This window comes from Neovison vison, chromosome 10 (genome assembly GCF_020171115.1).
Source record: "Neovison vison isolate M4711 chromosome 10, ASM_NN_V1, whole genome shotgun sequence".
In the NCBI taxonomy this organism is placed as follows: Eukaryota; Metazoa; Chordata; class Mammalia; order Carnivora; family Mustelidae; genus Neogale; species Neogale vison.
In genome coordinates, this window is record NC_058100.1 from 43,587,155 (window position 1) to 43,602,668 (window position 15,514).

The 15,514-nt window shown below is 38.7% G+C and overlaps 1 protein-coding gene across 2 annotated transcripts in view; it reads right to left on the reverse strand.

Moving 5' to 3' along the window:
- INTS7 (integrator complex subunit 7) overlaps positions 1-15,514 on the reverse strand; it is a 91,541-nt gene that overhangs the window by 26,906 nt on the left and 49,121 nt on the right. For both annotated transcript variants that reach the window (XM_044267132.1, XM_044267133.1), the window contains 6 exons: positions 14,847-14,964; positions 9,510-9,644; positions 6,785-6,882; positions 4,048-4,287; positions 2,119-2,256; positions 807-1,013 (listed from right to left, as the gene is read on the reverse strand). In XM_044267132.1, coding sequence (XP_044123067.1) covers positions 807-1,013; positions 2,119-2,256; positions 4,048-4,287; positions 6,785-6,882; positions 9,510-9,644; positions 14,847-14,964 — 936 coding nt within the window. The remainder of the gene's footprint in view (positions 1-806; positions 1,014-2,118; positions 2,257-4,047; positions 4,288-6,784; positions 6,883-9,509; positions 9,645-14,846; positions 14,965-15,514) is intronic.

A 15,514-nucleotide genomic window follows, 5' to 3' on the forward strand; every position in this document is an offset into this window, starting at 1 on the left:
AAAGAGAGGGAACACAAGCAGGGGGGAGTTTGAAGGGGAGAAGCAGGCTTCCCCACTGGGCAGGGAGCCTGATGCGGGGCTGGATCCCAGGTCCCTGGGATAATGACCTGAACCAAAGGCAGATGCTTAACAACTAAGCCACCCAGGAGCCCCATGAACTCTACTTTAAAGGGGAAAATAAATCTTTGCATTAATACAGAAAATGCTCATCTTGGTAGGTTCTTACTTCAGAATATAACTAATTCCAAGGAAACATAAGAAATGTTAATGTAGGTCTACCCTTCTTGCAACCCCTTTGGTCTCCTGGCAGAGAAAATAAGAATAGTAGCTAGCTGACTGTTAATTGAGAATAGGAAGATATCACAGAGCGGGAAAAAGAGGGACACCAGCATCCTTGACAACTTCTTCTTTATCTACAAAAACTCTAGCTTCTTAGTGAGTAGCGGCCAGGCATGAAATGGGTTGTGGTGGGGCTTACATTTGATGGGACCCAATACCTCTTATGAACAGAAGTCTGGAAAGGGAATATCCTATCTTCTACCTAACCTTTCTATATGGATTCAGTAATCCACCTCATATGTGGACCTGCTAGTTGATAAACACAAAACGATAAACTTTCATCAATTTACAAATATGAAAAAGTGGGGGAAGGGTTAAGGATTTATCACCACGTCCTATTATTTAATATTGTTAAATATACTTATCAGCGGATTTGTACAGGTAGTTCAAACAGAATAACCCACAAAAAAAGGCAAGACCTTTCTCATGCAAGTCATCATCACCAAAGGAGAATCAAGAGGACTTACTGTTAGGGAAGCAATCCCTTTGTGGTAGAATTTTAAAGACTCAGCAATGCAAGAAAGTGCTGAACTATAGTTCTCCTCCTGCAACCCGGTGAGGCACTGTTCTGCATGTGAGAACTCCTTCAGACTATTCAGCCAGAAGTAAAAATGTTCCGAGGCAACCTGAGTCAGCAAACTCTGATAAAGCTCTCGGGCCATGTCATGGTTACCCTGAAAAGGACGGGGTGGGCACATGATGAGGTTCTTATACTTGAATTAGCTGATGAGGCAGCTGAAAGACAAACTCAAATGCTTGGATAAGTTTTAACAATCATTCCTCATATTATGTAATTTTTAAAGACTCGGTCTAAGTATTTCTTCAGAGAAAATATGCTGAGCTGCTTTTATGTAACAGAATGCCTTTAGTTCTTTTCTAAAACAGTTCCAAAGAGAAAATAAATGGAATTCACTATAACTCAAGTCTAGAATTTTAGTTCAAACTACAGAAAGTGTGAACACTTAGTGTATGTCACTCTGTATGAGCTAGTTAGTGGGGCGGGGAAGGGCGGGGAAATCCAGCAAGTTCCCGGAAGTGATTATCAGAAGCAGAAGCACCGCCCCTGCCTCCTGAATGACTGGGGAGGGGAGCTGGTGGGGGGAATGTGAGTGCCACGGAAGGCCTGGGGGCCAGGGATGCTAAGTACCCTGCAGCACCTGGACGCTTGGGGGTGTTGGGTATAACAAAGAACTGTCCTGCCAATACAGCTCCCCAACTATCTGAGAAACAAGGTAAAATGAGAACATGCATTACAATACCTAGAATAATGCTTCCCAAGCTTTGCTATGTGGACTTATATCCAAAGGATTTCTATATTACCCAAGCTCTGTATTTCCTCTCAAACAAAATAAAAATTGGTAGGCTTTCCACATGGCTGAGAAAGGAACAGCATACCAAAACTTGCCCCCGTCCCCGTGTAAAAATGACTAAGCTGGGGAGAGTGGGGAAGAAAGGTGTGGGGTACTGATATTTGAGGACAGAAGTGGCGGTGGGAGGCGACTGTGGATATGAGAGCATAGGGCAAAACGAAGTGGCACTATAACCTTCAGCCAGAAAGAGCTCATATTTTTGGAATCCTGTAGAACTTGTCCCATAACAATACACATACCATTCTGAAGTGAGAAAAGTTAAGAACTAGGTTCTTTTACTATCATCTTTCAATCCCATGACTAAAACATAGTTCCGTATTTATTTGCAGTTCTGACTAGGGGTAAGAATCACACAATCTAAGGTTTGCCATTTTCGCCAACCTGGGTCCTAGAGAAGGATAACACGTACCATTCTGGATGCTTGTCTGGCGATTCGGTAAACAGTCCATCCATTGGAGACACTTTCAAGCTGCTGCTTAATTACTGCCTTTACTTCAGCAGATAGTGCTTTCTGACTGGCCACAAAAATCACAGTGGCCAAACTCACCTAACATTGAGCGAGAAGTAAGAGAAATAAAGGAAACATGTAATTTTATCCAATGTCACAGATGACTTTACCCAAAATGTGACAGAAACTAGAGCCCATCAAATTTGTTTTTCTTTGACATTTATTAATTTTCTACTTTGAGGTCACTAAGCAATTTATTCCATTGCTCAGAACATTGTTTACAATAGGAAATAATTAGAAACAATGCCCATAAATACAGGTACGCAAATTATGATATAATCACACGATAAAATATTTTATAGTAGAGAAATGGGTAAACTAGAGGTACACTTCTCTGTCTAGATGATTCACACAAAATAGGCAAAGACAGACAACATGCAAAAGATTTCATGTAGCAAGGAAACATTTATATAAAGTTAAAGATATGCAAAATAATACTGCTTATTACTTAGGATATATTCTAAACTAGTAAATGTATAACATGCATGGGAAAGATGAACATCAAATTCAGGATAGTGGTAACCTCTGGAAGAAGGAAGACGATACTGTAAGGGAGGTACATGGGGAGGTACGATTTAACTAGACTGGGGACATTTTTCCCTTTAAGCTAGGTGATGGATGCAAATGTTTTCCTATTATTCCTTATGTTTTTTGAATATTATGTTTCACAATTTAAAACTGTTCATAACAGCACTAAGAAAAGGGGGATAAAGAATACTAGTTGAAAATGCTGTTTCAATAAAAAATAAACTTCAATTAAAATGCCATTTCAATAAAAAATAAACAAAATAAATAAAGTTATTAGGATTCTGAGGCTGATACATACAAAGGTCCATATATATTGTGAAAACTGTATGATGTCATTCCCATGACCACTGCCACTTGGTCATCAGGGCAACCTTTCAAGACAGGAATGAGATGGGAGCACTCTTTTTACAACGCCCCCTGGAGGATAAAATACAAAACGGGCTTGAGGAAGAACTCTCATTTCGTTTTCCTGCAAGCCCTACATTCGGACGACCACAATATGGAGTGGCCACCTTAAGGCTTATATCTCATTTCTGCTTATTTAGAATGAAACCTACTCTCAGCCTTGGAGAACTTTCAACCAAACATTATTATACAGCTTCTGAGCCTTCTGTTTCTAAGCACGCACCTTTCCTAGCCCCAGGACTATCCGGAAATCTAAACTGGATTCTAACAGCTAAAGAGGTCCTGAATTGGAAAAAAAGCAATTTGGGCTAATTTATGGTCGCTGTCAATTGTTAGGTCTTTAACTTACATTTTTGAAAGTATAAAACAGGGTTTAGTTCATTATTTGCTTTGTACAAGAAAGAAAAAATTTTATTTTCACTTTATACACTAAACTGACTTGACAGGGCTTAGGAATAAGGCAGTTTTAGATGTGAACTAAGCAGAACCTTGTAAATCAAAGGTGGAAACAGTCAAAAGCTCATGGTTCCAGTTCTATTCTGACTTCAGCATACTCTTGATCATACATAATCCCCTTAGTCGTCATCTTTTTTTTTTTTTTTTTTTTTAAAGATTTGCTTATTTGAGAGAGTGAGCATGGGGAGGGGCAGAGGGAGAAGCAGAGAATCTCAAGCAGGCTGAGCAAGAGCGTGGTGCCTGACAGAGGGCTTGATTTCATGACCCTGAGATCATAACCTGGGCCGAAATCGAGAGTCAAATGCTTAACCGACTGTACCACCCACAGGTCCCAATTACTTTAATCTTTTTAAGTAAAATGAAACAGTACTGAATTCCTAAAGTAATTCCCACTAAACTAGATCTATTCAATCCCAATAGGTTCAAAAAGTGGCTCTTTACCAGAAGTTCTTGTTGTTTGTCTGTGGCTGATCGTCCGATCACCTTGTAGAGCTCCATGAGGTCCCCAAGCATGCCGTCACCCAGCACCGGCAGCTGCATGGCAATAGCCGCCAGGCAATGACACATCAGGATCCGGGCAGCATCCTGGGCACTGTGCAGCTGGGTCAACAAGGTCTCAACCACCGACTGGCTAAGATGAGGCCTGCCCTTGGCCAACTTCACCATACAATTTAGAGCAATCTGCACATTGCATAGAAAATGGACCAGTTATACCCTGAAGGTATTAACTGAAGCTTTAAAGAAAGAACTCTGTACAGTTATTAGGAAAAATCAAGGAAAGGTCTTTTTGTAGGCATAACATTTTCCTTCGTAAGGAACACATGGCATATTGAATCTTACTAAAATCTAAAAATGCACCATGTTTAAAATGAAAGTAAGTCAGGACTGTATACTAACCACTCATTTCAATCTAAAACTATTAAAAAAAAAAAAGACTTGAAGAGAAAATCACAATGGTGAAGAGACAAAATACACGTCAGATGGGATTGCACCATCCTGCACTTCCACGGCTTTTCAAAAATTGCTTCTACAATATGGTTTGTAAACTTACCTATCACCCATGATGTTAGTAAAAATATAGATTCTCAGACACTACCTATTCAAAACTTAATGAATTAGCTTTTTTTTTTTTTAAGTATTTGGGTTATTGATAGTTTGAAGTTAAAAAAACTAAGTCAAAAAGGTGTCCCAAGTGATTCTTAAGCACACAGAACTAGGGAATAAGCTTCTAATTTTCTTACTTCTCATCTGAAATTAAAAAAAAAAACAACCAATTGGCTTTAGAACTTCTATTCAAGCCAATTAATGGCATCAGCTAATATCCCAGCCATCAGAACTAGAAACCAGAAGTTCTCTCACTTTTACATAGCTAACTGACAGCTACATCTAGTCATTTCCACTTTTGTCCAGTCTTCAATATCCACGTCCTTTCCATTCTCTCCACCACATATAAATCTCTTCCTAATTCCAGTCTCTTAAAAAGACGGGCCTATTAACCCACCCTTCACACTACAGCCATGTAGCTTTCAGGTTAAGTTAGGAAGACATAATGATGTCTTCAGAATCTGACTGATCCAGAGTTAAAGATCAGCTTGCCCTTGATTATCTAGATATCTTTCGACAAGTTATTTTATCTTTCTGGGTCTTAATCCCCTCATGAGTAGGAAAGGGGGAAAATTCCACTAGATGCGTTTTTGTAAAGAAGGAAAGAAATGTATATACATATACAAGTTGTCAACAAAGTTCGGCACATAATAGACACATTTAAATAACAACAATTACAAAGAAGGTCACAGCATGCCCATTACTTTAAAATTTTAGTATCTCCTCACTACCTACAGAAACAAAACAAAGTTCCTTGGCATGATGTCTGAAATCCTCCATGACAGCGCTGCAAACTATTTTTCTAGTCTTATATTTTACGTCATCTAGCCACAGTGGATTATTCACAATTCTTCCAACAAAACAAGTACATTTCTGTTTTCATGCCTTTTGTGACAGTGGTTCCCCTGGGTTGAAATCATCTTTCCTCAATGCTGAAATTCTACGCCATCTCCCAAGACTTAACTCAGATGACATCTCCTTTTCAAATCTTCGCTAACATCCTCAGTTGAAAGGCATCACTCCCAACTGTCCTCTCGTTAGAACTGCACTTCTGTTTGTACCAAGGAACTTAGTGCATTCTGCTTCCTACTCTAGTCCTTCAGATAAACGTCAGTATCCTCCAGATGGGGAACCGCTCTGACACCGGGACCCCATGACCATCTATGTATGTCCCATTGCGCAGAGTCCAGTGTTTCATGACACCTACAATTGGTGGGGAAAGGATCTGGTTTGTTTTCCTTCTCTCTTTCTCTTTTTTAAACTTTTAAGTAAATGTATTATGATTCCAAAGGGATTCTGGGGATGAATCACTTGCCAAACACATATTGCCTACTTCCCACCTCTTACCAGCTTTTATTTAACGGTATTAATATCTTTACTCTTCATCAGTATGACATCAAACCTTCCTTTAACATGCTAAAACGAAGTTATGACTTCCTTCAAATCACACTAATCCCACTCTTCTTAATTTTTTACGATTACAAATTATATTTCATGTATCACTCCAAAATGAGTAATCTCATTTCATTTCTTAGTCTTAAATATCTCTAGTATTTTAAATATAATAAATCTTAAATATCTCCTGTCAGTGTCACCTCAGATTATGAACTTCGTAAAGTACAGGACCTCTGCCCATTTCCCTTTGGTTTATATCGTCCAGAACTTTCATATGTATTTACTACAACTTAATAAACACTATTGACTCAGGCCAAAGCTCAGATTTTTACTTTGTCTATCCTTCGGAAAAACAACGGTCAGTGGGATAGTTTGGAAAGTGAAGATCAAGGGTAAATGTTTGTTTGAGCTGGGGTTGACAAAGCACTGCCCTTTGGCCAACTCCGGCCTCGTTTTATAATGAAGTTTTACTCCCACACCACCACGCTGCCTATATGTTCCCTTGACACACTGCCAACGGCTGCTTCGTCCTACAACCGCAGAATTGAGTAGTTGTGACAAAGAGTATACAGCCTATAAAACTTAAAATATTTACTATCTGGTCCTTCACAGAGAGATTGCCAATCCCTAGTTTAGACAATAAAAATAGGCATTATATTAAAATAAGTGATATTTTCACCTTTAAAGTGGCTTGAGCACCTGGACTATCATCTTGACTACAAAGTACCAGAAGGGATTCCAGGCCAAAGACAGCATCCTGTTCCAGTGCCAAAAGGTCTAGAAGAAAAACACTACGGTTTACAGTGGTCAAGGAGAGAAGATTAAATACACATACACACGCACTTAGAAGGAGAAAACATTAAGGAGTCGAAGATATAAGAAACTATGTCATGTGTAAAACTGACCTTCTTGAAAAAGTACATGTGCCATTACTTCTGAAATGTAAAGGCTATCTTCGGACTTCGGTTTTTCCACTACTTTACTGATGATTCCAAAAATATATACATTTTATCAAACTAAAAGGCTTCTGCCCAGCAAAGGAAGCCATCAACAAAATGAAAATGGAAGAAGATATTTGCAAATCATGTATTTGGTACAGGTTAATACCCAAAATATATAAAGAACTCATATGAGTTAATAGCAAAAAAAACAATCCATCCAATTAAAAACTGGGCAGAGGACCCAAAGAGACATTTTTCTGAAGAAGATCTCCAAATGCCAACAGGCACATGAAAAAATGCTCAACATCACCCATCACCAGGGAAATGCAAATCAAAACGACCACGAGGTATCACCTCATACCTGTTAGAACAGCTATTATCAAAAAGACAAGAAGTAACAAGCCGGCAAGGATGTGGAGAAAAGGGAACCTTGTGCACTGATGGTGCGGATGCAAAATGAGGCAGCTGCTATGGAAGATGGTGTAGAGGCTCCCCAGAAAACTAAATACAGAACTGCCATATGACCCAGCAATTCCACTTCTGGGTATCTGCTCACAAATACTAACTCACAAAGGCATACACACCCCCATGTTTGTTACAGCAATTATTTGTAATTGCCAAGATATGGAAACAACTTAGGAGTCCACCAGTGGGTGAATGGATCAAGAAAATGTGGTACTGATACACAAAGGATTATTACTCAGCCATAGAAAGAAGGAAAACCTGCCATTTGAGACAAGATGGATCGATCATGAAGGCATTATGTTGAGTGAAGTAAGTCAGACGAGAAGATGACAAATACCATATGATTTCACCTACATGAGGAATCTAAAACATACAAGCAAATAAAAACTGAGCTCAAGGTATAGAGAACAGACTGGTCATTGCCAGAAGCAGGTGGTAGGCAAACTGGGAGAAAGGAGTTGAGAGGTACAAACTTCTGGTTATAAAATGAACATAGCACGGCAAGTACGATTCATAATACTGTAACTCATATTTGAAAGTTAAGAAAGTAGATCTTAAAAGTTTTCATCACAAGAAAAAAACTTTATAACTATGTATGGTAACTGATGTTAAACTAGACTGTGGTGATCATTTCACAATATATACAAATATCAAATCATTATGTTATACACGCAAAACTAATATTAAAAGAAAAAGGTACATATACCCACATTAAATCAAGAGCTAAAGCCACAAAGGTATAAATAAAACATAACTGAAAACAGTGTCACCAGCTTAGCCGAGGAAAATACTAGGAACAGCAAACCATGTATTACCTTCCTAACCAGACATAAATCTTCCTAACAAGATATAAATTTTTAATCTTCCTAACTAGACATAAATTATGCTTGTTCACTTTCACCTACAGTATAACCTTCTAATGAAAACTGAAACCCTTTTAGGAAGTAATGAAAACCCTGCATAACCTTATTAATGTTTTAAGTCAGACCACAAAGAACAAATCCCTTAAGGTGTCTCTATGTAATAGCGGTCCTATAGCATCTTTCTACTACCTTAGAGCTAACATTTCTCTAGAAGTTCTAGAAAATTCTGAATATATTAACCATATTAAGGTCAATATATGAGCTTTGAGAACACACAGTTTTCTATGTTACATGGTAGAAAATACTCATTACTGTATCAAAAATAAAACAGGTTTAATTATTCAAATAAGAATCAGCTTTTAAAGAAATGTCACCTGAGTTAGTGTAGGACTTGACAGTATTAAGTCTAGTGAAGGTCAGAGAGCTAGAAAAAAAACAGGTACTAGGAATAAGTAGTGCTGATGTCTAATAGGGATAAGATTTCCCACTTCTGATCCTTAATGGAGATCAAAATGAACACCGGAACAGAAGAAACATCCAAAATGCATTTCTGTCTTTGAATACCACCTTGAACTTATTCAAGCCTTTAGGTAAAAAATATTAGGAATACAATAAAATATAAGCATTATTTTCTATTCACATCCTAAATTACGCAAATCAGCTTGATGTTTTAAATACCTAGAGACAAATACTAGGCAAATTTAATTCATATTACTCTGTTAATTCATTTGCCCCTAGGTCAAACTATTTGTTACTTAAGCCCCTTGATAACTTAAGGTATTTTTTCTTTAATTTTCCAGGTTTTTGTACATGTGAACCAATTTTCACACCACAGGGCACTCATAAGCACTCCCTACGCACAGCACCATGCGTGCAAAGTGAAGCACTGGGAGGAAATGGGCAACGCTCCATGAAATTTTCCATTTCCCAATCCCAATCCCAAGGCCCTCATATATATATACTTTTATTTTTCATAGGATTAAGTAGTTTTGAGAAAACCTGCTCTAAGAAGACTTTAGGAAGCAACCAGTAGATAAGAGCGTATGTGCTAAAAAGGAGGGATTACACACACACACATTCCACCCAAACTTCAATCCAAAAGTTTATACATAGTATCCGTCCTGATCAAACTTACCTTTTTCTTGACAAGAGACTGTTATGTTAGTTAGGACTCGTACTCCATGAGCCGCAATGCCCCTGTTATTATGGTAACAGCATTCTTGGGCTAATCTGACCAAGTCAGAGGATCTGGGGGAAGAACCCACATTTCCTAAACAAGAAGGGAAAAGTAGCACAGACTTAATTCACTTACAAAGTTCAAAAGCAGTTCAATGTATAGGTTCATTGTTCTCATTTTCAAGAGAAAATCTGTACTCCATCTACTTTTACTCCGTGATCCACATAAACCATCACTCCTATCTCTTCTGTCAAGGAACTTAGAATAGGGTATGTCTTAATAGTCTATACTGATTAGGATCTAAAATAATATAGGGCTTTCCCACAAAAATATTAACAAAAACTGACCAATGAACATAGCAAAGCCAAAAAAAACTAAAGACTGTATCTTGGGAGTGCAAACAGATTCTCATTAAAATAGATGTCACTTTCTCTTATCAGATAAAACTTACCTTCAAGAGAGGAAAGAAAATGAGAAATAAAAATTTTAAGTTTGCTTTTCCCGCCTCAATGGCTGGCAGATAGTTATATTGCAAAGGGTTTACACAGAATTCATGATTTTATTTATTTATTTATAAAAGAGTTTATGTATTTGAGAGAGAGCATGCGTGAGAAAGAGCACAAGCAGGGTAAGGGGCAGAGGGAGAAGCAGGCTCTCTGCTGAGCAGGGAGCCCAATGTGGGGCTTGATCCCGGGACGCCGGGATCATGAACTGAGCCGAAGGCAGATACTTAACTGCCTGAGCCAGCCAGCGCCCCCAAAATTAATGATTTTAGAACTGGAAAGGATTCTGGGATCACATGATCCAATGCCATATTTTTACAGAAGAAATTGAAGCCCAGGGGTAGAGGTAGGACATAACTAGGATTTTAAGCATCTTGCCCTTGAGATCACAAAATGTATTAGTTACACCCTGTGCTTTATACCTCAAGTTCTATGCTATAAATTGCAACTTTTTATTTTTATTTTTTAAAAGATTTTATTTAGGGATGCCTGGGTGGCTCAGTGGGTTAAAGCCTCTGCCTTCGGCTCAGGTCATGATCCCAGGGTCCTGGGATCGAGCCCCGCATTGGGCTCTTTGCTCAGTGGGGAGCTGCTTCCTGCTTCCCTTCCTCTCTCTCTGCCTGCCTCACTGCCTACTTGTGATCTCTCTCTATCAAATAAATAAATAAAATATTTTTTAAAAAAGGATTTTATTTTTTGAGAGCAGGATGGACAGAGAGTGAGCACACAGGAATGAGCAGGAGAGAGAGAGAAGCAGACACCCCGCTGAGCAGAGAGCCCTCTGCGGGACTCCATCCCGGACCCTGGGATCATGACCTGAACAGAAGGCAGAGGCTTAACCCTCCCTGCAACAACTTTCAAAATTCACACCTGAAATTCTGTAATGTAATGTTTATGTTGTGAATATTTGTATTTATAGTAGAGAAGGTCTCAGGTATAAGTGAATGAACTTTAAGAAGAATCAGGAGAATAAAGCTTTCCAGCCTTTTAGCAGAATATCTTGTTCCTGCTTTCCTTCTTCCATTCTTGCTTATTTTTCCACGATTACCATCAATTTCAACCTTGTCTTTCACACCAAAGATGAACATATTTTTTGAGGCTGAAGGGGATCTAATTCCTAATTACAACAGGCATAAACCAAGACCATCCCAGGCAGTGGGGGACATGTGTTTTCCAGTTTAACATAAAAGTATTAGCTAAGGTAAACCCTCAGTGTTTTTAAAATAGGAAAAATATTAGAAAAGCTTTTTCAAGACTGCAGAAATTATATTTCCTCCATTCTTTGTCTTGCCTGTGTGATCTGGACAATACAGACTCATTAATAGATTTACAAACGTGTTTTGCAACATGCATTTTTCTTTCTATGAAGACTCATCATAGAAAATTTGGAAAAAGATCAGAAAAATTCAAAATTTAAAAAGTCACACATAATCACAGTAAGTAGACAGTAGCCAATATTCTGTCTTTAAAAATATATTTTGCAGCATTTTTTTATGTTTACTGTTTTAGGGACAAAGCTATTTTTAATTTTTTTTTTATTTAAAAATTATTTAACCAGATAAATTCACCTGGTTCTAAAGGTTCAATAAATAGTAGAAAAAGCTAGAATGTCAGGGAGTGAAAAGTCTTCCTCATGCACCCAATGTTATCAGCTCCTTGTGTATTATTCCAGAGTCTGTATATTTGCAAGCACACATTCCCAATTTCTTTTTCCTTTTTCCACAGTTTTATATCTTTCCTTATTGCCCTTTAAACATATCATGTAGATTATTCCATGCTGTATATTCTTTAATAAATTATACTGACTTCTATTGCAGTTGTATATCATAATTTCTTTAATGAGATCCCTACTGATGGATTTCTTTTTATTCTACTACATCCCTGCTGATGGACAATGTTTCGATATTTCATACTATGATGCTATGAATAACCTTATACCTCTGTCATTTCTCAAGTGTGTGACTACACTAGTAGGTTAAACTCCTAGAACTGGAATTTCTGGGTCATTGATAATTTCGATGAATACTTCCAAATCACCTGTGCAGACATTTAACAATTCACAACCACACCAACAATGAATGAATGACTGTTCACCCACCACTGTCAAAAAAGCAGGTTATCAAACTTCTGAATCTTTGCCAATCTGACGGACTGGCAAAGTATTTTAGTGGGTCTTTTTTTTTGGGGGGGGGGGGCATTTTTCTAAGGTATATGTAATACTGAACATCTTATATGCTTAAGAGACATTTGTTAGAGATAATTTAGACACTAAATTTAAGTTTGTTTTATAAATGACCTTGCTTATATTGAAAAAATCTAATCAATGAAAACATACTTTTGCCTAAGGGAAAATCTAATTTTGGAAAATCCTTGACTTTCATTTCTTGTGAACATTACCCAGTCTGGTTATTTAAGCCTTTTGCTTAATTCCATATACAAACTGCAATTTAATAAAATTTAAAATTCAATAAAAGGACAAAGCTCAAGAGTGCTTGAATATTATAACCTGACAAAGGCTTGCAAATGACTCTGGAATTAGAAAATAAAGAAAAAGAAAGTCATTCTGCTTCTAGGCCTGTTTAGTATAAAAAAGAACACTGGGTTAGAACCTTTGGGTTCAGGTCTAGACTAAGGCATGTCATTAAGCATGTGACTTCGGACATATCGTGGAAACTTTGTAAGCCTCAATTTTAATACTTATAAACTTTCAATGTGCTTTGCTTGAAAGGCTACTTGTACAGAAGCAATGAGACTTTCCATGGGAAGACACTTATAAATTACAAGATATAATTAATACTCCTCCAGCTTCTTTTAAAGTAGGACATCAGTCAAGGATAGTAACTATAAGCTGAGAAAATGAGACTGGCTGACTTATGCAGAAGAATTCTTCAAAAGTACAATGGGTATATCATAGATTGTTGATAAAAAGGGCTGTGATAATACGTCCCGTGCCTTGTAGACATGCCCCTTTGCAGTGCAATTTTCTAATTCCTTGCCTCAAGAGGTGTTTATGTCCCCACTTATCTAGGCTTGGCCATGTCACTTGCTCTGGCTATTGAGACATTAAGAAACATGCAAGCAAAAAACTAAGAAGTGCTTATGGGCCGCTGGTGGCTTGCCTTCTTTTGACTGCTGCAAGAATCCTGAGACCATGACATAAACCAGGCCAAGCCAGCCTGCTGAGTCAGGAGGAGGAGAACCAAGCTGCTCTGCTGGAAGATTTTCAACCTCCAGTTGGTGAATGAGACCCCCTAGACCATCCAGAATGGTCGAGGTTCCAGATGACTGCAGTCTTACAAGTAAAAGCCCACGTGAGATTGGGAGAAGGACCCAGCTGAGGTCAGTCAAAATCGCTGATATGCAGAATCAGAGCAAATATAACGGTGATGGTTTTAAGGCACTAAGTTTGGTTTTGTTTTTTAAATGTTTTATTTATTTATTTGTTAGAGAGAGAGTGTACAAGTGGGGGAGTGGCAGAGGGAGAGGGAGCAGCAGGCTCCCCTCTGAGCAAGAAGCCTGATGTGGGACTCAGTCCCAGGACCCCAGGATCATGACCTGAGCTGAAGACAGATGCTTAACCAACTGAGCCACTGATGTGTCCCTTAAGCCACTAAGTTTTCAGGTGACATATTGCAAAGCAGTAGATAACTGACACAGAAATACCTCACAGAATTACTGGAAAGGCTAGAAAACTAAGTTCAGAAAATGACAGGAAAAGCGACGGAGATCACAGCCCAAACCACGCACAGAACTAGGTCAGTGAAGGCACTACCACCACTGTGCTGATTCCGCCATGTCACTGCCAGAGGTTCCGTGACAGCAGATGCCCACCGCAACAGGAGGCTCCGGAAACGTGCGGCCCCAGTCACTGCTCTAGCACTAGAACGAAGTCTCCCACTTCCCTACCTCTTATCGTTACTGGCTCTCAGTTCAGCCTGTGGTATGACAGGGCAGCTGAGTCCAGACCACACGTGGCACCCTCGCTGGCAGGGAGGCCTCACAAACAGAGTACCAGGTCTTTTCATCTTCCTATCAAGCCTTATACAGAGAGAGGGAATTCCCTTTACCCAGCAAGCTCACATGCTGTGAAGCCATAAAAAGGACAAAGGGACACTGCAGTTGTTTAACTACCTCAATTCAAATTAGTGGACTAAAACAGGAAGCAATAGAGATCCCACAAAACCCACATTAAAACAAAATAGAACACTTCAGCCGTGTCTGTTAGGTAGGCAAGCTCCTCGCTGGACATTAACAACGGCACTTTGATCGCTTCTCAGCCTTTTGGCGAAGATCAAGTGTAATAAAGGCACTTGGAAGCTAACCCATCCATAACGGGCAACCAGGAAAATGTTATCGAACTGGGGTAAAGTTTTATTTTAATCGTTTTCCAAAGGGATAATATACACCTAAAAGAAGGCTTGTGACATTTGCTTTTAAAATTCACCACCATCTGGCCTTTGAAATGTCCTTAAATCCAAAGGGCACTTGGACTCAGAGACATACAAAAGCAAACAAGCTACGTTAAGTAGCCTCGAAAATATTGTCTCATGTACATATTATTCAAAACAGGGCAAATCTAGAAAAGAAAATACCCTTGAATTGTGATCGAGGATGCAAAATGTTATGATCACAGGCATTAGTGAAGAAATCATTCGCAGATAAGTCACTGGCATATAAACAGAGTACAAGACTGAATCTGTTCTGGATTCTAAGGCTTTACAGAAGAAACCACCAGAACCATCAACAGGAGAAAAGCACATTACCCATATGTCCTCTCCTTTCTTCTCCTTACCTGAAGCTATGCTGAAGTAATGTTTGATGGCAATGGTCCCTGACAGTGTGGAAAGGACAGATAGCATCCCGAGTTTCAGGCTGTCATAAGGAGTCTGGAGGGCACATTCACAAAGCGCCTGGAATACAGAAGAAAAGGGAACACAAAAGTTGAAATACCTTAAAACTGTCCACTTGTTTTAAGTGTTCCAGCTTTTAGAAAAATCCATCTTTTTGCCCATAATAAAAAACTGCAGTCAAACTGCCACAGCTAAGAAGACTATCAGGAGACTTGTTAGTGAAATATAATGCAGTTTCCTAGGTGGGATCCTGGAATCGACAAAGGACCCTAAGTAAAAACTAAAGCAACCAGAACAAAGGATGCACTTTGGTTAACAATAATGATGTACCACCACTGGTTTATTAATTTTAACACATGTTGCTACACTAATGTCAAAGGCCAACGACAGGAGAAATTGGGTGTGGGGTGTGCAGCAACCCTCTGTACCATCTCTTCTATTTTTCTATAAATCTACACCCATTCAGAAGAATAAAGTCTATTTAAAAAAAAGTCATCATGACTGATTTTTTTTAAATGTGCTTTGCTTTTTAAAAAAATTTATTTCCAGAGAGAGAGTGAGAGAGAGAAAGTGAGAGAACAAGCACAGAGGGAGTGGCAGGCAGAGGGAG